General features: G+C 38.6%; 2 protein-coding genes across 2 annotated transcripts; one reads left to right on the top strand and one right to left on the bottom strand.

Moving 5' to 3' along the window:
• Positions 1-3,701: 3,701 nt before the first annotated feature.
• Positions 3,702-3,899, bottom strand: LOC137747020 (arabinogalactan protein 23-like). Its single transcript, XM_068487016.1, has one exon. It carries the CDS (start codon positions 3,897-3,899, stop codon positions 3,702-3,704), a length of 198 nt encoding a protein of 65 aa, XP_068343117.1.
• Positions 3,900-12,526: 8,627 nt separating this feature from the next.
• Positions 12,527-12,949, top strand: LOC137748106 (uncharacterized). The gene has a single exon (XM_068488191.1). It carries the CDS (start codon positions 12,527-12,529, stop codon positions 12,947-12,949), a length of 423 nt encoding a protein of 140 aa, XP_068344292.1.
• The last annotated feature ends 4,285 nt before the right edge of the window (positions 12,950-17,234 follow it).

Genomic DNA, 17,234 nt, shown 5'->3' with positions numbered 1-17,234 from the left:
AGCATTTGAAAGTGGTTACGAAGAAGTACATCCAAAAAACACTTTTAACCATTTTCTACATGCAACCACAAGCATGCATTAGTCTTCCATTTTCAATCTACATTTGAGAGTTTAGAGTCGATTTTATTCTTCAGTCAAATAGCTGCTTTCCCAACTCCGTTGCGGGACTTTCCATCATCTGAGACCAAATTGAAAAATTGGTATCAAAGATTTTAAACCCAAATGACTGAAACCGTGCAAGAATCGGTGCATGAAAATAGCAATTGCCTGCGTGAGGATTTTTCGGGGATTGAGATAGGCCAAAACCTGCTCTGATGCCATGATAAATTTTATAGGCTCATCATGGTTCACCACTAATATTACTGATATTGTCCTAACTTAATCACATATTACTAGATGTTGAGTTTGTATCATAGACCTCAAAGATAATTAAGTAAGAGTGCATGAAAACTTCCATATACATTGTATATTATTTTGTCATATAACCGATATGAGATTATATTTTTCAACAGAGTAGCTCAATGCTTTTGATGAAAAATTATCATGTTACCCCGTGTTCCAACTTTTATGATGATCAATTTGTACCTGGTAGGAAAATGAATGAACTTTGGACATAAGAAAGCAGGTGAACAATTTTGGCAAAGAAAAGTGGCATCATCATCCCAATTGTAGTTCATCCAAAATCAAATGACAAAGTTTTCTGATGAAGGAGGAAGATATCCATGATCAACCCCAAATAATTTTTCACACAAATTTCATATACATCCAAGCACTTCATACCCAGTGCCCTCACTCAAATCCAAGTCCGAAAACACACGTTGCTGAAGTTGCTGTTAATTTAGCTCCGCCAAGACTGCACTCGCATCGATTTCCAATTCCCATTGGTTCAGGTGTTGTTTAAGTTTATAATTACTATCATTTCCATTTGCATTCTAATTCATATATTCGCGATCCAGATTAATTCACCTTCTTGTTACTTCAATCTTCATCTCCCTCTGCACTAAAAGATGCTACTGCCCATTTGTCATTAAAGGTATGGCATGGAAAATAGCGCACATTGAGCAAGTTCCCATTTAGTACCGTAATTACAAGAGATTTTTCAATGTTTCCATAATACGGAGTGAAACACTCAACATGTTATTATACAATTAGAGATGAACATTAAAAAAACTTTTCTTATATAATAAAATGTGGTGTTCATGACACGGATACATGAAAAATCTCTCTGTAATTACATGATTATAAATTAATTTATTTTATTTAGACACAAGACCTCGTTCGAAACATTACCTATCCAGACAGAAGACACCCACAATATTATACAGATAACTGGGGTAGAAATATTAATATGAATAGTGTGTATAAAAAAGCAAGTGCAATTATATATCGAGTAGCAAGCTAGGAGAATACATCGTCTTGAAGACTTGAAATGATTATTAATTTAGAACCTACAAGTACTAGTTATATTACATTAAAAACAACACAAAAAATATAGACAAAAGAGAACCCTAGCAAAGCGACTGAAGCAGAAGAAGCAGAAGCTGATCCGGTGGTCATGGCCGGCGCCGGAGCAATCCCATCCCCAAGGGCTGAGGCTGCGATACAATTCATAGCAAGAAACATAATAAGAGCTACTGCGACCAAGAATACCTTAGTAGAAGCCATTAGCTATATCTGATTCAGAGGCCCAAACTGCTATATATGTGAGAAGCTAGCTAACTAGGGTTTATGCAGAATGGTGCGTTGAGGTTGAGTGCAATTTTAGAGTTCCAATGCATGGTAGACACATGGACTGGAATTTGGTCCATATGGAAGCAGCTTGCGATTCATGCAGATGCCAACTCATGCCACGTATATAATTAAGTTTTGCGCATGAAATTGATGATTCCATGAAAAGGGAATTTCCCTCCCGTGACCTGGTTTTCACACGATCGAGGCCTTTAGTCTGCAATATATATATTGGATAGTGCCATTCACACCCTATTTTTATTGTTTACACATTTTTATTAATGTTTTGTCATTGTTCTCAATTCATTTCATCCAATAATTGAGAAAAGTAAAAATGAGTGTAGATAACACTATCCATTCCTATATATATATATAAAATTCAGAGAGAAAAGCTTACAATATTATATATTCAGAGATAAAGCTCACCACATCTCCACAATCCACATGCTGCCTGCATCATTGTCTAATGGTGTACGCGGTCCTTTCAATTACTTAAGCACAAAAAGTTAGAGTACAAGAGCTAACAAAAATTTTAGGTCTATCGCCATGGCCCATGCATGAATTTTCCCATATGTAGATGGATAATTTGATGATCAAACCGTTTATTTCTTAAGATTCTAGTAAAGCATCATCTCTATAAAAAAAAAAATATATATATATATTTACATTGTGCAGAAGATTTAGTTTAAACCATATAATGGACACGATTATCAAACCTAAAATCTTTTATATACAAATGAGAAAAATATTAGTAAAGAGAACCATATGGCAAAACATTCATATAATATTAAAACAGTGTTTTATTCTCATCCACAGTGTCTTACTTCTTCACCCGCTTTTTCATGAAATTTTTATTTATAAGTTTGTCCATTTGTAAAATGACTGATAAATATCTTAATAGATATATAATAATAATAGATTGAGTGTGAAAAGGTAACAGGAGCCAAGGAATTATTTTGATTGTGAAAAAACAATAGAGGATAAAATGAGTTTTGGAACGAAAAGTGTGGATGCCCTTTTCAACTAAAGGTTAAGAAGCTAGCAATTGATGATGATTGAATATTGATGGTAGTTATTGGAGTGCATAATCACACACCGGAGCATTTACAAGTTATTCATTTGTTGGTAGATTATCATCGAAGGAGACTTTGTTGTTGAGGAAATATAATTTAGTTTTTTTAGGAATAATAGTGGGTAGAGAAATAACATATTAGCAATTATTTTAAAAATAATAGTGGGTAATAAGATAGCGTTTCAATTTTTAACTTTTTATGAAAAGTAAATTTATAATGTGAATGAGAAAAAAGATAGTAAGGTGAATCTAGCAGCTCTCCATTAGAAAATATGAGAATAAGAGAGAAATTGTAACAAATGCATGGGAGGACCAAGTTTCAAATCATATTCCATGATGAAGAGCAAAACAGGAAAATGGCTCCAATTAATGGAGAAATATTATAAATATAGGGTAACATATCCTTGACTTCTCAACAAAACGCGGTAACAGATCAACGCGACAATATATTATAGTTAATTTCCTTCTTTAATTATCTTAATTTCAGGATTTTTCCTATATATATACTAAGAAAAAAAGATCAAAATTGAAATTTTTGGACGTTAATTGAAAATTTTGAGCTTGATTTCTACAAAGAAATGATTTCTGCACATTATTTTCTTTTTTTGCAGTTTATTTCTCCTACAAATATGTCACTTTGCACCTTGCAAGAGAAAGTTAGAAGTTAAAAAGTACTTCAACAGTAAACAAATTTTCATTAGGTAACCAACAATATCGTATGAAGATTGGGAAAACGCTATTTTATTACGTTATTATTAAAATATATGGTTCACATAAATTTGAAAGAATGAGAACCAAGAGAGACCCTCTATTCAGGAACTAAAGCAAACATCAATCTCATTCCCCTTCTTTTGAATTACTCAGTTGAATCTCTCTCAGTTGTCATGTCTTCTTTATTATTTTAATGCATGTAGTAAGCAATGACTGACACAACGGAGGCACCAACCACGGACCCCAGGACGGGGAGGCTGGCGGAGGCATCATTTGGGGCTGCTCCTGGTCCCGGGGCCGGCGCGTGGGCGTGGCCTGCATGAGCCATCACAGAGCTGACAGAGGCGGCTGCGAAGAGGAGAGCACAAGCAATCTTCTTCATTTCCATGGTGGCCTTGCGGTGTCTTTTAGGCTTGATGAGCAAAAACGTAGTGGAATATTTGAGAGTTGAGGCTGAGCAGTTTGGTGGGATTGAGGAGGAATTTATCAAGTATATATAAGAGATGGTTCATGATTGTCCTTTGGAATGTTACAAAGGACAGGTATTCTTTTCCATTTTTGGCCATTTTTTTATTTTGGGTCAATTCATAATATATTGGCAAGGCTACCCGACTGTTTTTGTTTCGGAAGTTGACAATTAACTTGACGGAAGGGTTTATAGAAAAGGAATTGGACCCATCCGTATTTATTTTGTGGGGATTTTAAGGATTTTCACAGTATAATCATTCATCATGTATCATGTGATCAGAAATCATTAACTTTTTTTTATTTAAAATTAAACACAAATAATATCTGACAAAAACTGATCGTATGATATATGATGAACGGTTAGGATGTGGAGATCAAATCCCCGCAAAGTAGATCCGGAGAGGATTCTCTTCCTAAAGAAAATGCGAGTTGGGTGCACGTACGGAGCGCGTTTTGTTGAAGAGTTAGTAATGTATCCAAAACGGTATAGAAAAATATTGCCAAGAGAATTATTGTATTGGTGACATTTTAGGTATTAATGGAAAAGTTGACAACTTTTTATACATAAATACTATTTTAAATCAAAATGATTGTCACTTAATCTTACCATGTTGTTGATAGGTCAACGCTTTCCCATGACTAGCCATCAAATTTTCAGCGATCGACCGATCAATTTTTCCGCTTCAATGTCACTTCCAAAAGTGAGTCATGTTAATTGTTGAATTTTCTAAGTTCTCTAATTTTATTTTGTACATATAGTGTGGAAAAACAATAAACGTGCACAATTAAATGTTGTGCTAGGATAGCACCAAACCACGCGGAACCAAATCAAGCTAACTCACAGAAATTTATCAAATGAAATGCAAGAACAATATAGAAAATAACACCAAGATTTTAACGAGGTTCCTCCACAGTCAGTGTAACTGGAGTACGTCCTCGGAGCAGTAGGAGCTCACCCAATAATCCACTATCAACCAAATGGGAGTTTACAAAGTGTTGACAATCTCACAACCCAAAAGCCCAATACACCCAATAACTCTCACACACCAAAGAAACAAATAGAGAAAGAAATATAATGAATAATTTCTTCTCTATACATATAGCTCAAAGCTATTACAACCATAACTACTTTGGTAGATGATTACTAACCAAATGAAGCAGCATCTTCTCTTCTGTTTTAGGCTCTCTGTAACTCTCCCTTACTCCCAAAACTGAAATGAGCTCCCTCACTTTTCTCTACTCTCGGTGCTCTCACAAAAGGAATGCTGAAAAAAAAATGGTGCCCTTCCTTCTTTTTTCTCTTCACTCGGCTACACCCTTCATTCCCTTTTAAAAAACAACCAAATACAAATAAAATAATAAGGCTACTTGCTAGCCTTTTCCTTTTCTCCTCAAAACAAGGAAAGCAACAATGATTTTGTCCACCTTATTATTTTATTAGCCGAAAGTGGATGTGAGTTGGCCACTTGGCCATATATTCCAACAATCTCCACCTTGGCCAAGTTCCAAAAACGCCATCACAAGCCAAAATGCTCCAAAAACTCCTACTGCTCAACGCCTTCTTTATATAGGCAAAATGTAAGCCAAGTTCAAGCAATGAACAAACTTGGCTACACCAACAACCTTAGTCAACATATCAGCGGGGTTGTCTTTAGTTGGAATCTTTTGGAGAATGATTTCCCCTTCACCAACAACTTCACGAACAAAGTGATAATGCACATCTATGTGCTTGGTCCTCGCATGATGAACCTGATACTTAGCCAAATAAATGGCACTCTGACTATCACAATGTACCTCCACCTGCTTCTGATCAACCCCCAAATCTCTAATTAGTCCATGTATCCAAATGGCCTCCTTTATAGCTTCAGCAACTGCCATATATTCAGCCTCTGTAGTAGACAAGGCAACAGATGATTGCAAAATGGACCTCCAACAAACTGGCCCTTTAGCCATAGTAAACACATAGCCTGTAGTAGACTTCCTTCCATCCAGATCACCTGCATAATCTGAATCAACATAACCAACAGCAAAATGACCAATACCAGAGTCATCCCTCTCAAAGCATAAACCAACATCTTGAGTACCATGGAGATACCTCAATATCCACTTAGCTGCTTGCCAGTGCTCTTTACCAGGATTATGCATATATCGACTCACTATGCCAACTGCATGAGCAATATCTGGTCTAGAGCATACCATTGCATACATCAAACTACCAACCAAATTTGCACATGGTATATTTTTCATTTGCAGCTTCTCCTTATCAGCTTTAGGACATTGTAGAGAACTCAATTTAAAATGAGGGGCCAAAGGGGTACTAACCGGTTTAGTTGAATCATGAACTCCAAACTTCCGAATCAACTTCTCAAGGTATTGTCTTTGATTCAAACAAACCAGACCCTTCTCTCTGTATCTAGTGATCTCCATGCCAAGGATCTTCTTTGCTTCACCAAGATCCTTCATCTCGAACTCATTCTTCATTTGATTCTTCAATTTATCAATCTCTTCGACATTATTTGAGGCAATCAACATATCATCAACATATATCAACAAATAAATGAAAGACCCATCTTGCAACTTCTTGAAGTACACACAATGATCATATTGACTTCTAGAATAATTTTGGCCTCTCATAAATTTATCAAACCTCAAATACCATTGTCTTGGAGATTGCTTCAAGCCATAAAGTGATTTCTTCAACTTGCAAAACAAATTCTCTTTCCCTTTCACTTTATACCCATCCGGTTGACACATATAGATCTCTTCATTCAAATCACCATGTAGGAAAGCCGTCTTCACATCGAGTTGCACAAGCTCAAGATCATATTGTGCAACAAGAGCTAACATAATGCGAATTGAGGAGTGCTTCACAACTGGAGAAAAAATTTCATTGTAGTCAATGCCTTCCTTTTGTGCATACCCTTTAGCAACTAATCTTGCTTTGAATCTTACATTGCTTTTCTCATCAGCATTTTCTTTCTTGGCATACACCCATTTACAACCAATAGCTTTCTTACCCTTAGGCAATTTAGCTAACTCCCAAGTCTTGTTCTTCAAGAGAGAATTCATCTCATCACCCATGGCATTGCACCACTTCTCCTTTTCCTCACTCTCAATGGCTTCCTCAAAATTGGATGGAATCTCATCAGTGATAATAGGAAGAGCAAAAGCAACATAGTCACTATACCGAGCTGGCTTGGTAATTTGTCTTTTTCCTCTGTTCTTGGCAATAGACTCTTGAGGCGAAACTTGCTCTTCAACTTAAATAGAATCTTCAAGTTCAACTTCTTCAACATCCTCGTGGTCTCCCACTTCTTCACTTGTAGTGGCTTCGACATCAGCGGAAATAGGATTTGAAGTACTAGAGGCAACTTTCTCAAGCTCCACCTGTTGGACATCTTTCACATTCTTTTCAGAGTCTCTGAACATATTTTCTTCATCAAATGTCACATCTCTGCTGATTACAAGTTTCTTCATCTCCGGGCACCATAACCTGTAACCTTTGACACCACTACTAAAATCAAGAAAGATAGCCTTTTTGGCTCTAGGATCAAGTTTATTTTCAGTTACATGAAAATAAGCAGGTGAACCAAAAATACGAATATAATCATAATCATTAGAAGGTTTTCCAGTCCATACCTCCATTGGCGTCTTACCCTGAACAGCAGCTGAGGGTAATCGGTTGATGATGTGACATGCATAAGTAACTGCCTCTGCCCAAAACGACTTGCTCAAACCCGACTGAGACAACATGCATCTAACCTTCTCAAGAAAGGTTCGATTCAATCTTTCTGCAACTCCATTTTGTTGTGGAGTTCCCCGGACACTAAAATGTCTCACAATCCCTTCCTCTTTGCAAACTTTAAAGAAAGGGTCGGATGTGTATTCACCACCATTATCCGATCTCAAAATCTTAATCTTTCTCCCAGTCTGGTTCTCAACCATTTTCTTCCAACCCAAGAAAATGCTCAACACCTCACTCTTGTGCTTCATAGTGTAGACCCAAGACCTTCTTGAATAATCATCAACAAAGGTCACGAACCAATGTCTACCACTCAAAGAGGGAGTCTTTGTAGGACCCCAAACATCCGAATGCACATAATCAAGAATGCCCTTCGTCTGATGTACAGCAGTACCAAACTTCACTCTAGTTTGCTTCCCCAAGACACAATGCTCACAAAAATCAAGCTTACAAGTCGTGGCACCTTTTAGAAGACCTTGTTTCACAAGCCCTTATAGAGCTTTCTCACCGGCATGGCCTAATCTCATATGCCACAATCTAGTAGTATCAGAATCGGATGTGCCCATATTTTCTGAGACTACAGATGCTTCACCTGTCACAGTGCTTCCTTGCAATAAATACAAATGGCCACATCGAGGAGCTTTCATCACAACAAGTGCACCATAAGTCACCTTCAATGTCTGCCCATCTGAATGAAACCTGAAGCCCTTGGCTTCCAAAGTTCCCAAAGAAATAAGATTTTTCTTCAAATTCGGTACATACCGAACACCTGTCAACTCTTTAACCATGCCATCATGCAACTTCAAACGAACTGTACCAATCCCTTTTGTTGTGCAAGGATTGTCATCTCCCATGAACACAACACCGCCATCAAACTCTTTCAAGCTTGAAAACCAATCATTGTGAGGAGTCATATGATGAGTACAACCCGTATCCAACACCCACTTATTAGCACAATCAAATGATGAGGAAGTGGTTAAAGCAAAATCAGGAAAATCTGTTTCAACTTCAGCAACATTAGCTTTAGAACTTTCTTTACCTTTGGTCTTCAATTTAGAACAATCTTTCTTCCAATGGCCCTTATTACGACAAAAGGCACATTCATCCCTTTCCAAAGGTTTTCTACCTTTAGAGTTTCCTCTAGGTTGAGACTGTGATTTTTTCCTACTAGAAGATGATCTTCTCTCCGATGATCTACCTCTAACAAATAAAGCTTCTGAGGTACTATCATGATTTTTATCTCTATGCCTCATTTCATAATTCATCAAGGCATTTGACACATCTTCAAATTTCACAGTTTCTTTACCATGCATAATAGTGGTAACAAAATGCTCATAAGAGTCCGGCAATGAATTCAACAATATTAAGGCCTTATCTTCATCCTTAATATCCTCATCTAAATTTAACAAGTCGGCAATCAACTTATTAAAAGCATCAAGGTGTCTAATCATTTTTGTACCTTCTTTGTATTGGAAGCGGTAGAGTTTTTTCTTCAAGTGTAGCCGGTTCTCTGCACTCTTCGTCATATACTTGTCTTCCAATTTTTGCCACAACACACTTGCCAATGTCTCCCGCATCACAAAATACTTCTGAGTTTTTGCAAGGCACAACCGAATTGAAGAGCAAGCCCACAAATTTAATTTCTCCCATTCCGGCTTCGACATAGCTTCCGGCTTCTCTCCCAAAGCGGCAAGTAGATCTTGTTGAGCCAACACATCTTTGACCTCACATTGCCACATCCCAAAGTTGTTTGTGCCATCAAACTTTTCAACTTCGAACTTTGCATTTTGCACCGTAGTTCTTGCAAATCCGGAGCTGCTTCCAAAAGGATTCTCATCTTGCCCGTCTGACATTTTTGGCAATTAGACAGTACCCAAGAGCAACCAGTGCTCTGATACCAATTGTTGTGCTAGGATAGCACCAAACCACGCGGAACCAAATCAAGCTAACCCACAGAAATTTATCAAATGAAATGCAAGAACAATATAAAAAATAACACCAAGATTTTAACGAGGTTCCTCCACAGTCAGTGTAACTGGAGTACGTCCTCGGAGCAGTAGGAGCTCACCCAATAATCCACTATCAACCAAATGGGAGTTTACAAAGTGTTGACAATCTCACAACCCAAAAACCCAATACACCCAATAGCTCTCACACACCAAAGAAACAAATAGAGAAAGAAATATAATGAATAATTTCTTCTCTATACATATAGCTCAAAGCTATTACAACAACAACTACTTTGGTAGATGATTACTAACCAAATGAAGCAGCAGCTTCTCTTCTGTTTTAGGCTCTCTGTAACTCTCCCTTGCTCCCAAAACTGAAATGAGCTCCCTCACTTTTCTCTACTCTCGGTGCTCTCACAAAAGGAATGCTGAAAAACAAATGGTGCCCTTCCTTCTTTTTTCTCTTCACTCGGCTGCACCCTTCATTCCCTTTTAAAAAACAACCAAATACAAATAAAATAATAAGGCTACTTGCTAGCCTTTTCCTTTTCTCCTCAAAACAAGGAAAGCAACAATGATTTTGTCCACCTTATTATTTTATTAGCCGAAAGTGGATGTGAGTTGGCCACTTGGCCACATATTCCAACATTAAACATAATTCAAGATGAAAAAGTTGCACCAATTGTTATTTTTATGTCACTATTGAACAGGGACTAGAATTTTTCGGGTGACCAGAAAATTTTTCTAGCACCAATGGCGGCGACATTATCTATCACTTATACCAGTAACATGTAAGTTATGTGCAATGAGAACAAAAATGTAAATGTATATGTGATTCAATTCGTGATTCTGATCCAATTCGTCAATATTCCCCCTCAAGCTGAAGTTCATGTGGATGTAAATAACACCCAGCTTGCCAATTAGAAAACGAAACATCTTATGTCCAAGGGGTTTGCTGAGTATATTAGCGAACTTCAATATTGTTGGGACATAGGTAGTTTTGTTAATACCAGCTTGCATTTCTTCGTGAACAATGTGACAGTTAATCTCGATGTGTTTGGTACACTCACGGAATACATGATTTTGCAGCTATGTGAAGTGCAACTTGATTATAACAATATAAACTCGCTGGTCAACTCTCTAAGTCATCTAGTAAATATTTCATCCAGTGAATTCACATGAGATGGAGGTCATGGCACAATACTTTGCTTCAGCCGAGGATCGAGTAACAGTGGATTATTTCTTAGTTATCCAGATGTGCACTTCCAGGAAAGATGCAATAACTTGTAGCGTATCTTCACTTTATTGGATATCGACAAAAACCATTCATTGTTAATTCTCCCTTAGAAGGGAAGTGAAGGCCTTCAAATAGCGCAAAAGGCGGTGGACTGCATCAAGATGAGGTTTTCTCGGCTGTTGCAGATATTGGCTAAAAACATGAAAATTGTGTATGAAATGTTCGGTTAGTGATTTGAGATAGATAAGCTTCCCAACTAGCCATTATAATGTGTTGCATTCTTTCAAAAATGTCAGGTGTACATTTATGTCCAAGAAAATTAGTCTGGAGATATTGTTTGAGATCAAGAATGGCTCCATCGTCGTTGCCTGTGATGATCATATCATCCACATAAATAAAGACGGCAATAAAAATCCCCACGCACCTTACCGAATAAGGAATAGTCGACTTTAGATTGCTGATAGCCAGCTTAGTGAATGACATGAGAAAATTTGTGGACCCAGCTGCGAGAACCTTGTTTAAGTCCATACAGGGACTTGTTGAGTCGACATAAATTGTACTCCCCCTATGAACGAACACCGGAAGGCAAATGCATATAAACTTCTTCACGAAGATCGCCATGGGGGAAGACATATTCGGACGTCAATTTGATGGATAGGCCACTTTGGATAGAGGCAGCGACCAAGAGACAACGGACAATGATTAATTTTTCGTAGTTGTATTTAATCTTGTAGTGACGTAGTCCCATTTACAACCAATAGTGCGATGCCCAAGAGGAAGGCGAGTAAGAGCCCAGGCTTCACTAGAGTGGAAATATTGCAGACAAATTTTTGAATGCAAAGGGAGAGAGATTAGCATAAGAGAGATAGTGAGAGAGAGAGGATGAGAACCATACACCTTAGACAAAGCCATCAACAGCTCATTCTACTCCTGAAATCAGCAAGTCACAGGAGCGTCCTGTATTTATGAAGATGGATTGCTGCTGTTCATGTCTGAGTTCAACGATCTCTTGCTTAATCTGGTATATGCGTGAGTCGTTTCTCTGTGAGAAACGATCACGCAAATCTGCCCAAACTTCTGATGTCATCATGGAACAGGAAATGCTGCCCAAGATGATTCCACGTACTGAGTTCAGAAGCCAGGCAAGAACCATGTCCTCGCATCTCTTCCACGAGGCATAATTTTTGTCAGTTTCAGATGAAGCTTCAATGGTTCTATTGGAAGAAAGCATGGGTGTATGGTGATGGGTGTATAGTGACAGAAAGCATGGGTGTATGGTGATGGGTGTATAGTGACAGAAAGCATGGGTGTATGGTGACCTTTACTTTTCCATGTTTTCTGGGTGTATAGTGACAGAAAGCATGGGTGTATGGTGACCTTTACTTTTCCATGTTTTCCTCACCTTTACTTTTCCATGTTTTCTGCTTGTCCTCACCTTTCTTTCGGCTTCTGTTTTCTTTTCCCTTCTTCCGCTTATTTATATGAGCTTTCCTTGTACTTGGTTTTACAATACAAAATATAGACATTCAAAATTCAATATGGTATCAGAGCAGTAACCCTAACCGGCCTGTCTCTGTGATGTTCTCTTGAGAGATTTGTGAGCTTCTTGTCCTTCAATCATGGCTGAAGAAAGCTTAGTAAATTTGGAAGGAGACGGCTTTCATGCTACTCCACCATCACCACACTCAGATATTGATATCAACCCAAATCAACGTCTTAGTTCTGTCTTGCTAAATGAGTTTAACTATCTTCCATGGGAGAGAGCAGTTTCTCTTGCTCTGGGAGGACGATCAAAGCTTGGTTATGTTAATGGTGCTATTCCAATGCCTGAGACTACCTCACCGGAGTATGATGCTTGGCTATGCAAAGACCAGTTGGTCATGTCGTGGCTACTCAATTCCATGGATCGTAAGATTGCAGAAATTTTTAGCTATGCTGAATCCTCCATGACTCTTTGGAAAAATCTCAAGGAAACGTATGGAAATCAGAACAATGCGGCTAGAGTGTTTCAGTTAAAGAAGGACATTGCTGGTTTGCAATAGGAAGGGAAGCCATTTGTGCAACATCTTGGAAAGCTGACCACTATGTGGAACGAGCTGAATGTGTATCGACCACACACCATCGACGCTGCTGTGCTAACTAAAAGAGCCGAGGAAGACAAAATATTCCAACTCCTAGCAAGCCTGAGTCCTGAATTCGAAGATCTTCGAAGTCATATCCTCATGAATCCCGACCTGCCTTCTTTTTCAAGTGTGTGTGCCACAATTCAAAGAGAAGAGGTTCGAAGGAAAGTCATGACCTTGGACATGAAGGCAAATATACCAGAAGCTAGGGCTTACTTCTCTAACCAAAAACTTGGTGAGGAGAGAGGCTACAAAGGAAAGAAAACTGGCTTAAAATGTAGCCATTGTGATGCTGGTGGGCACTCAAGAGATCGATGCTGGATTCTTCATCCAGAGTTAAAACCAAAGTTTCCTAGGGATAACAAAGGTGTCTCGAAAGGCTCGTACAACCCTTCTTACAAGGCAAATCATGTTGCCACAACTTCTTCTGATGAAGCACTGAAGTTCACCACTAATCCAGCTGCACTGATCAACGAGTTTGCTATGTTTCTTCACAAGAAACAAGGTCTTGGAGATAGTGAAGGACCACTAAATCAGTGTGACAACAATCAAACTGCACTACTAGGACAGTTTGCTGGCTTCCTGGCTGGAAATGAAGGCGTGGTACAAAGGGACATCCCAGGTATCTTACACTCCTTCTCAACTGCTCTCAACACTGGTAATGTGCATGATTATTGGATTATAGATTCTGGAGCCACTGATCATATGACTAACAAGTCTACAAACTTGCATAAATTTGAAAAATTTTCTATTCCATCCCAAGTGTCAGTTGCCAATGGAAAAAATGCTATGGTTGTGGGAAAAGGAAAAATACATTTGATCTCAAGTGATGTCGAGTATGAGGCTCTTTATGTTCCCTCATTCCCTTTTCAACTTTTATCTGTTAGCAAGATCACAAACTCATTAAATTGTCTTGCCATTTTCTCTCCCAAAAATGTGATCTTTCAGGATGTAGTCACCAAGAAGACGATTGGTGAAGGATTTTTCTTAAATGGTCTCTACTATCTTTCCAAGCATATTCAAGTTCCCAAGGTTTTTCAAGTCACTTCAAGCTTAGCTCAAGAACAACAACTTTGGCACCAACGTCTAGTACATCCTTCTGAAAAAGTTCTATCCACCTTGTTCCCAAATATGTGCAAAGTTACAAGTCCTTGTGATGTTTGTCATTTTTCTAAGTTTACTAGATTACCATTTACTTCCTCTTTGTCTAGGGCTAGTAACCCTTTTGAAATTGTGCATTCCGATGTTTGGGGACCAACTATAGAGTCTTTTGATGGATACAAATATTTTGTAACTTTTGTGGATGATTTCACAAGGATTACTTGGTTGTATCTTTTGAAATTTAAAAGTGAAGTGATGGAAGTTTTTCAAGATTTTCATAGACTTGTGGCCACCCAATTTGCTTCAAAAATTCATATTTTACGATCAGATAACGGCACAGAATATATGTCTCATAACATGTCACACTACTTGAGCACGCATGGTATATTACACCAAACAAGCTGTGTTGGAACACCTCAACAAAATAGGGTGGCCGAGAGGAAGAATAGAGATCTACTTGAGAAGACTAGAGCTCTTATGTTTCATATGAATGTGCCTAAGAAGTTTTGGTCTCAAGGAGTCCTTACTGCGGCATATCTCATCAATAGATTGCCCAGTAAAGTGTTGAATTTTAAATCACCTTATGAGGTCTTGAAAAATAGAAAGATCAACTTTTCCCATTTGAGAGTCTTTGGGTGTACATGCTTTGTTCACATTCAAACTCAAAATCGTGACAAGCTAAACCCAATGGCTGCCAAATGTGTCTTTCTAGGTTATTCATCTACCCAAAAAGGTTACAAGTGCTATAATTCAACAACTAGAAAAATGGTTGTTTCAAGGGATGTTAAATTTGAAGAACATGTTCCTTACTTCTCACAATCACTGGATTACTCTAGACAGGGGGAGCATTTGATGGACTTATTTCCTTTTCCATATCCAAACGGAGAAGATGCAACATGCACTCCTAGTGATCATGTGCCGGATGATGTTAACCTTCACTCGGTGGAACATCTTAAAGATGAAAACCCTTCCTCATCAGAGATTCACACTGCACCCTCCAGTGATCCTTCCAACCATGATGTTGTTCAAATACCTGTAGTTCAATCTCCTACAGTTCGTCGCAATCCTGCACGAGAGAGGAAACTTCCATCCAAGTTGCATGATTATGTGACCTACACTGCCAGGTATCCCGTGACTGATGTTATTGATTATAGCAAAGTCTCATCTTCTTTTGCTACATTCCTAAGTGCCATTAATGAAGCTCGAGAACCTCAAAGTTTTCAAGAAGCCAATCTTCACAGTGAGTGGAGAAATGCTATGGCAGAGGAGCTTCAAGCCCTCCATGAAAATAACACATGGACTATAGTGAAACTTCCAAAAGGAAAGAAGGCAGTGGGGAGTCGTTGGGTGTACAAAACTAAGTTTCATTCAGATGGCACAATCGAAAGGAATAAGGCTCGCTTGGTTGCTCGAGGTTTTACACAAACCTATGGCGTCGATTATAAAGAGACATTTGCTCCAGTGGCAAAAATGAACACTGTTAGAGTATTGTTGTCGGTTGCAATTAACAATGCATGGCCTCTCTTTCAAATGGATGTTAAAAATGCTTTCCTGCATGGTGAACTTGAAGAAGAGGTTTACATGAAGCTACCCCCAGGTCATCCTCAATCAAACAATCCAGAAATGGTGTGCAAACTCCATAAATCCATTTATGGTCTCAAGCAAAGTCCACGTGCATGGTATGCCAAGCTCAGTCATGTTCTGGAAAGGGTTGGTTTTTGTCGAAGTATTGTGGATTCTTCCCTATTTGTTCGTTCCAGCTTAGTGGGTAAACTAGTTGTGCTCATTTATGTTGATGATCTAATTGTGACAGGTGATAATATGTCAGAGATTAATGCTCTTAAACAGTATCTCAGCAACAAGTTTGCTATCAAGGATCTTGGCACTCTCAAATACTTTCTGGGCATCGAGATGGCACACTTTCACAAGGGTTTCTTCCTCAACCAACGCAAGTATGTCATGGATCTTCTTCACGAAGCAAAAATGACAGATTGCAAGCCTGCTCGTACCCCCTTGGATAGCAACTTGAAGCTAAAAACTCACGGTGATCCAGTTCCCAATTTAAGTTACTATCAAAGAATGGTTGGCAAACTCATTTATCTGACTATCACACGTCCTGATATATCATATGATGTCAGCATTGTTAGCCAATTTATGCACTCTCCAAGCATGGATCATTTGAAGATTGTTCATCGTGTGCTACGTTATCTTAAGGGTTCCATTGGTAGAGGAATTCTTATGCGCAACAATAGTCACACTCAGATCTCAGGCTATACCGATGCTGACTGGGTAGGCAATTCTCTCGATCGCAAGTCTACCACTGGGTTTTGTACGTTTGTGGGAGGCAACCTAGTTACCTGGAAAAGCAAGAAACAAAGTGTTGTTGCACGCTCTAGTGCAGAGGCAGAGTATCGTGCTATGGCGTCCACTGCTTGTGAACTTATTTGGCTCAAAAGCCTTCTGTTGACTTTAGGTTTTCCTCATCAACAACCCATGTCCCTACACTGTGATAATCAGGCCGCGATGCACATTGCATCGAATCCTGTATTCCATGAGCGAACTAAACATATTGAAGTTGATTGTCACTACGTTAGAAATCAAGTTCAGTCCAAGGTGATCGACACTCACTACACGCGCAGTCATGATCAACTTGCGGATATTTTCACAAAAGGATTACCCTCTGCTGATTTTCAACGTCTTTTGTTCAAGCTTGGATCAATTAATCCCTTTGATCCAGCTTGAAGGGGAGTATTGGAAGAAAGCATGGGTGTATGGTGATGGGTGTATAGTGACAGAAAGCATGGGTGTATGGTGACCTTTACTTTTCCATGTTTTCCTCACCTTTACTTTTCCATGTTTTCTGCTTGTCCTCACCTTTCTTTCGGCTTCTGTTTTCTTTTCCCTTCTTCCGCTCATTTATATGAGCTTTCCTTGTACTTGGTTTTACAATACAAAATATAGACATTCAAAATTCAATAGGTTCCATCCACCAAACCAAGTTTATTCTTCGCGCTCAAGCTGATTCGCATGGCAATGACTCCATGTGCTATAATTGTCTCCTTTGAGTAGTTTGGAGATTAAAACAGTTCCTGGCCGATCCGAG

This window comes from Pyrus communis, chromosome 10 (genome assembly GCF_963583255.1).
Source record: "Pyrus communis chromosome 10, drPyrComm1.1, whole genome shotgun sequence".
In the NCBI taxonomy this organism is placed as follows: Eukaryota; Viridiplantae; Streptophyta; class Magnoliopsida; order Rosales; family Rosaceae; genus Pyrus; species Pyrus communis.
This window is presented reverse-complemented; position numbering and strand designations above follow the sequence as displayed.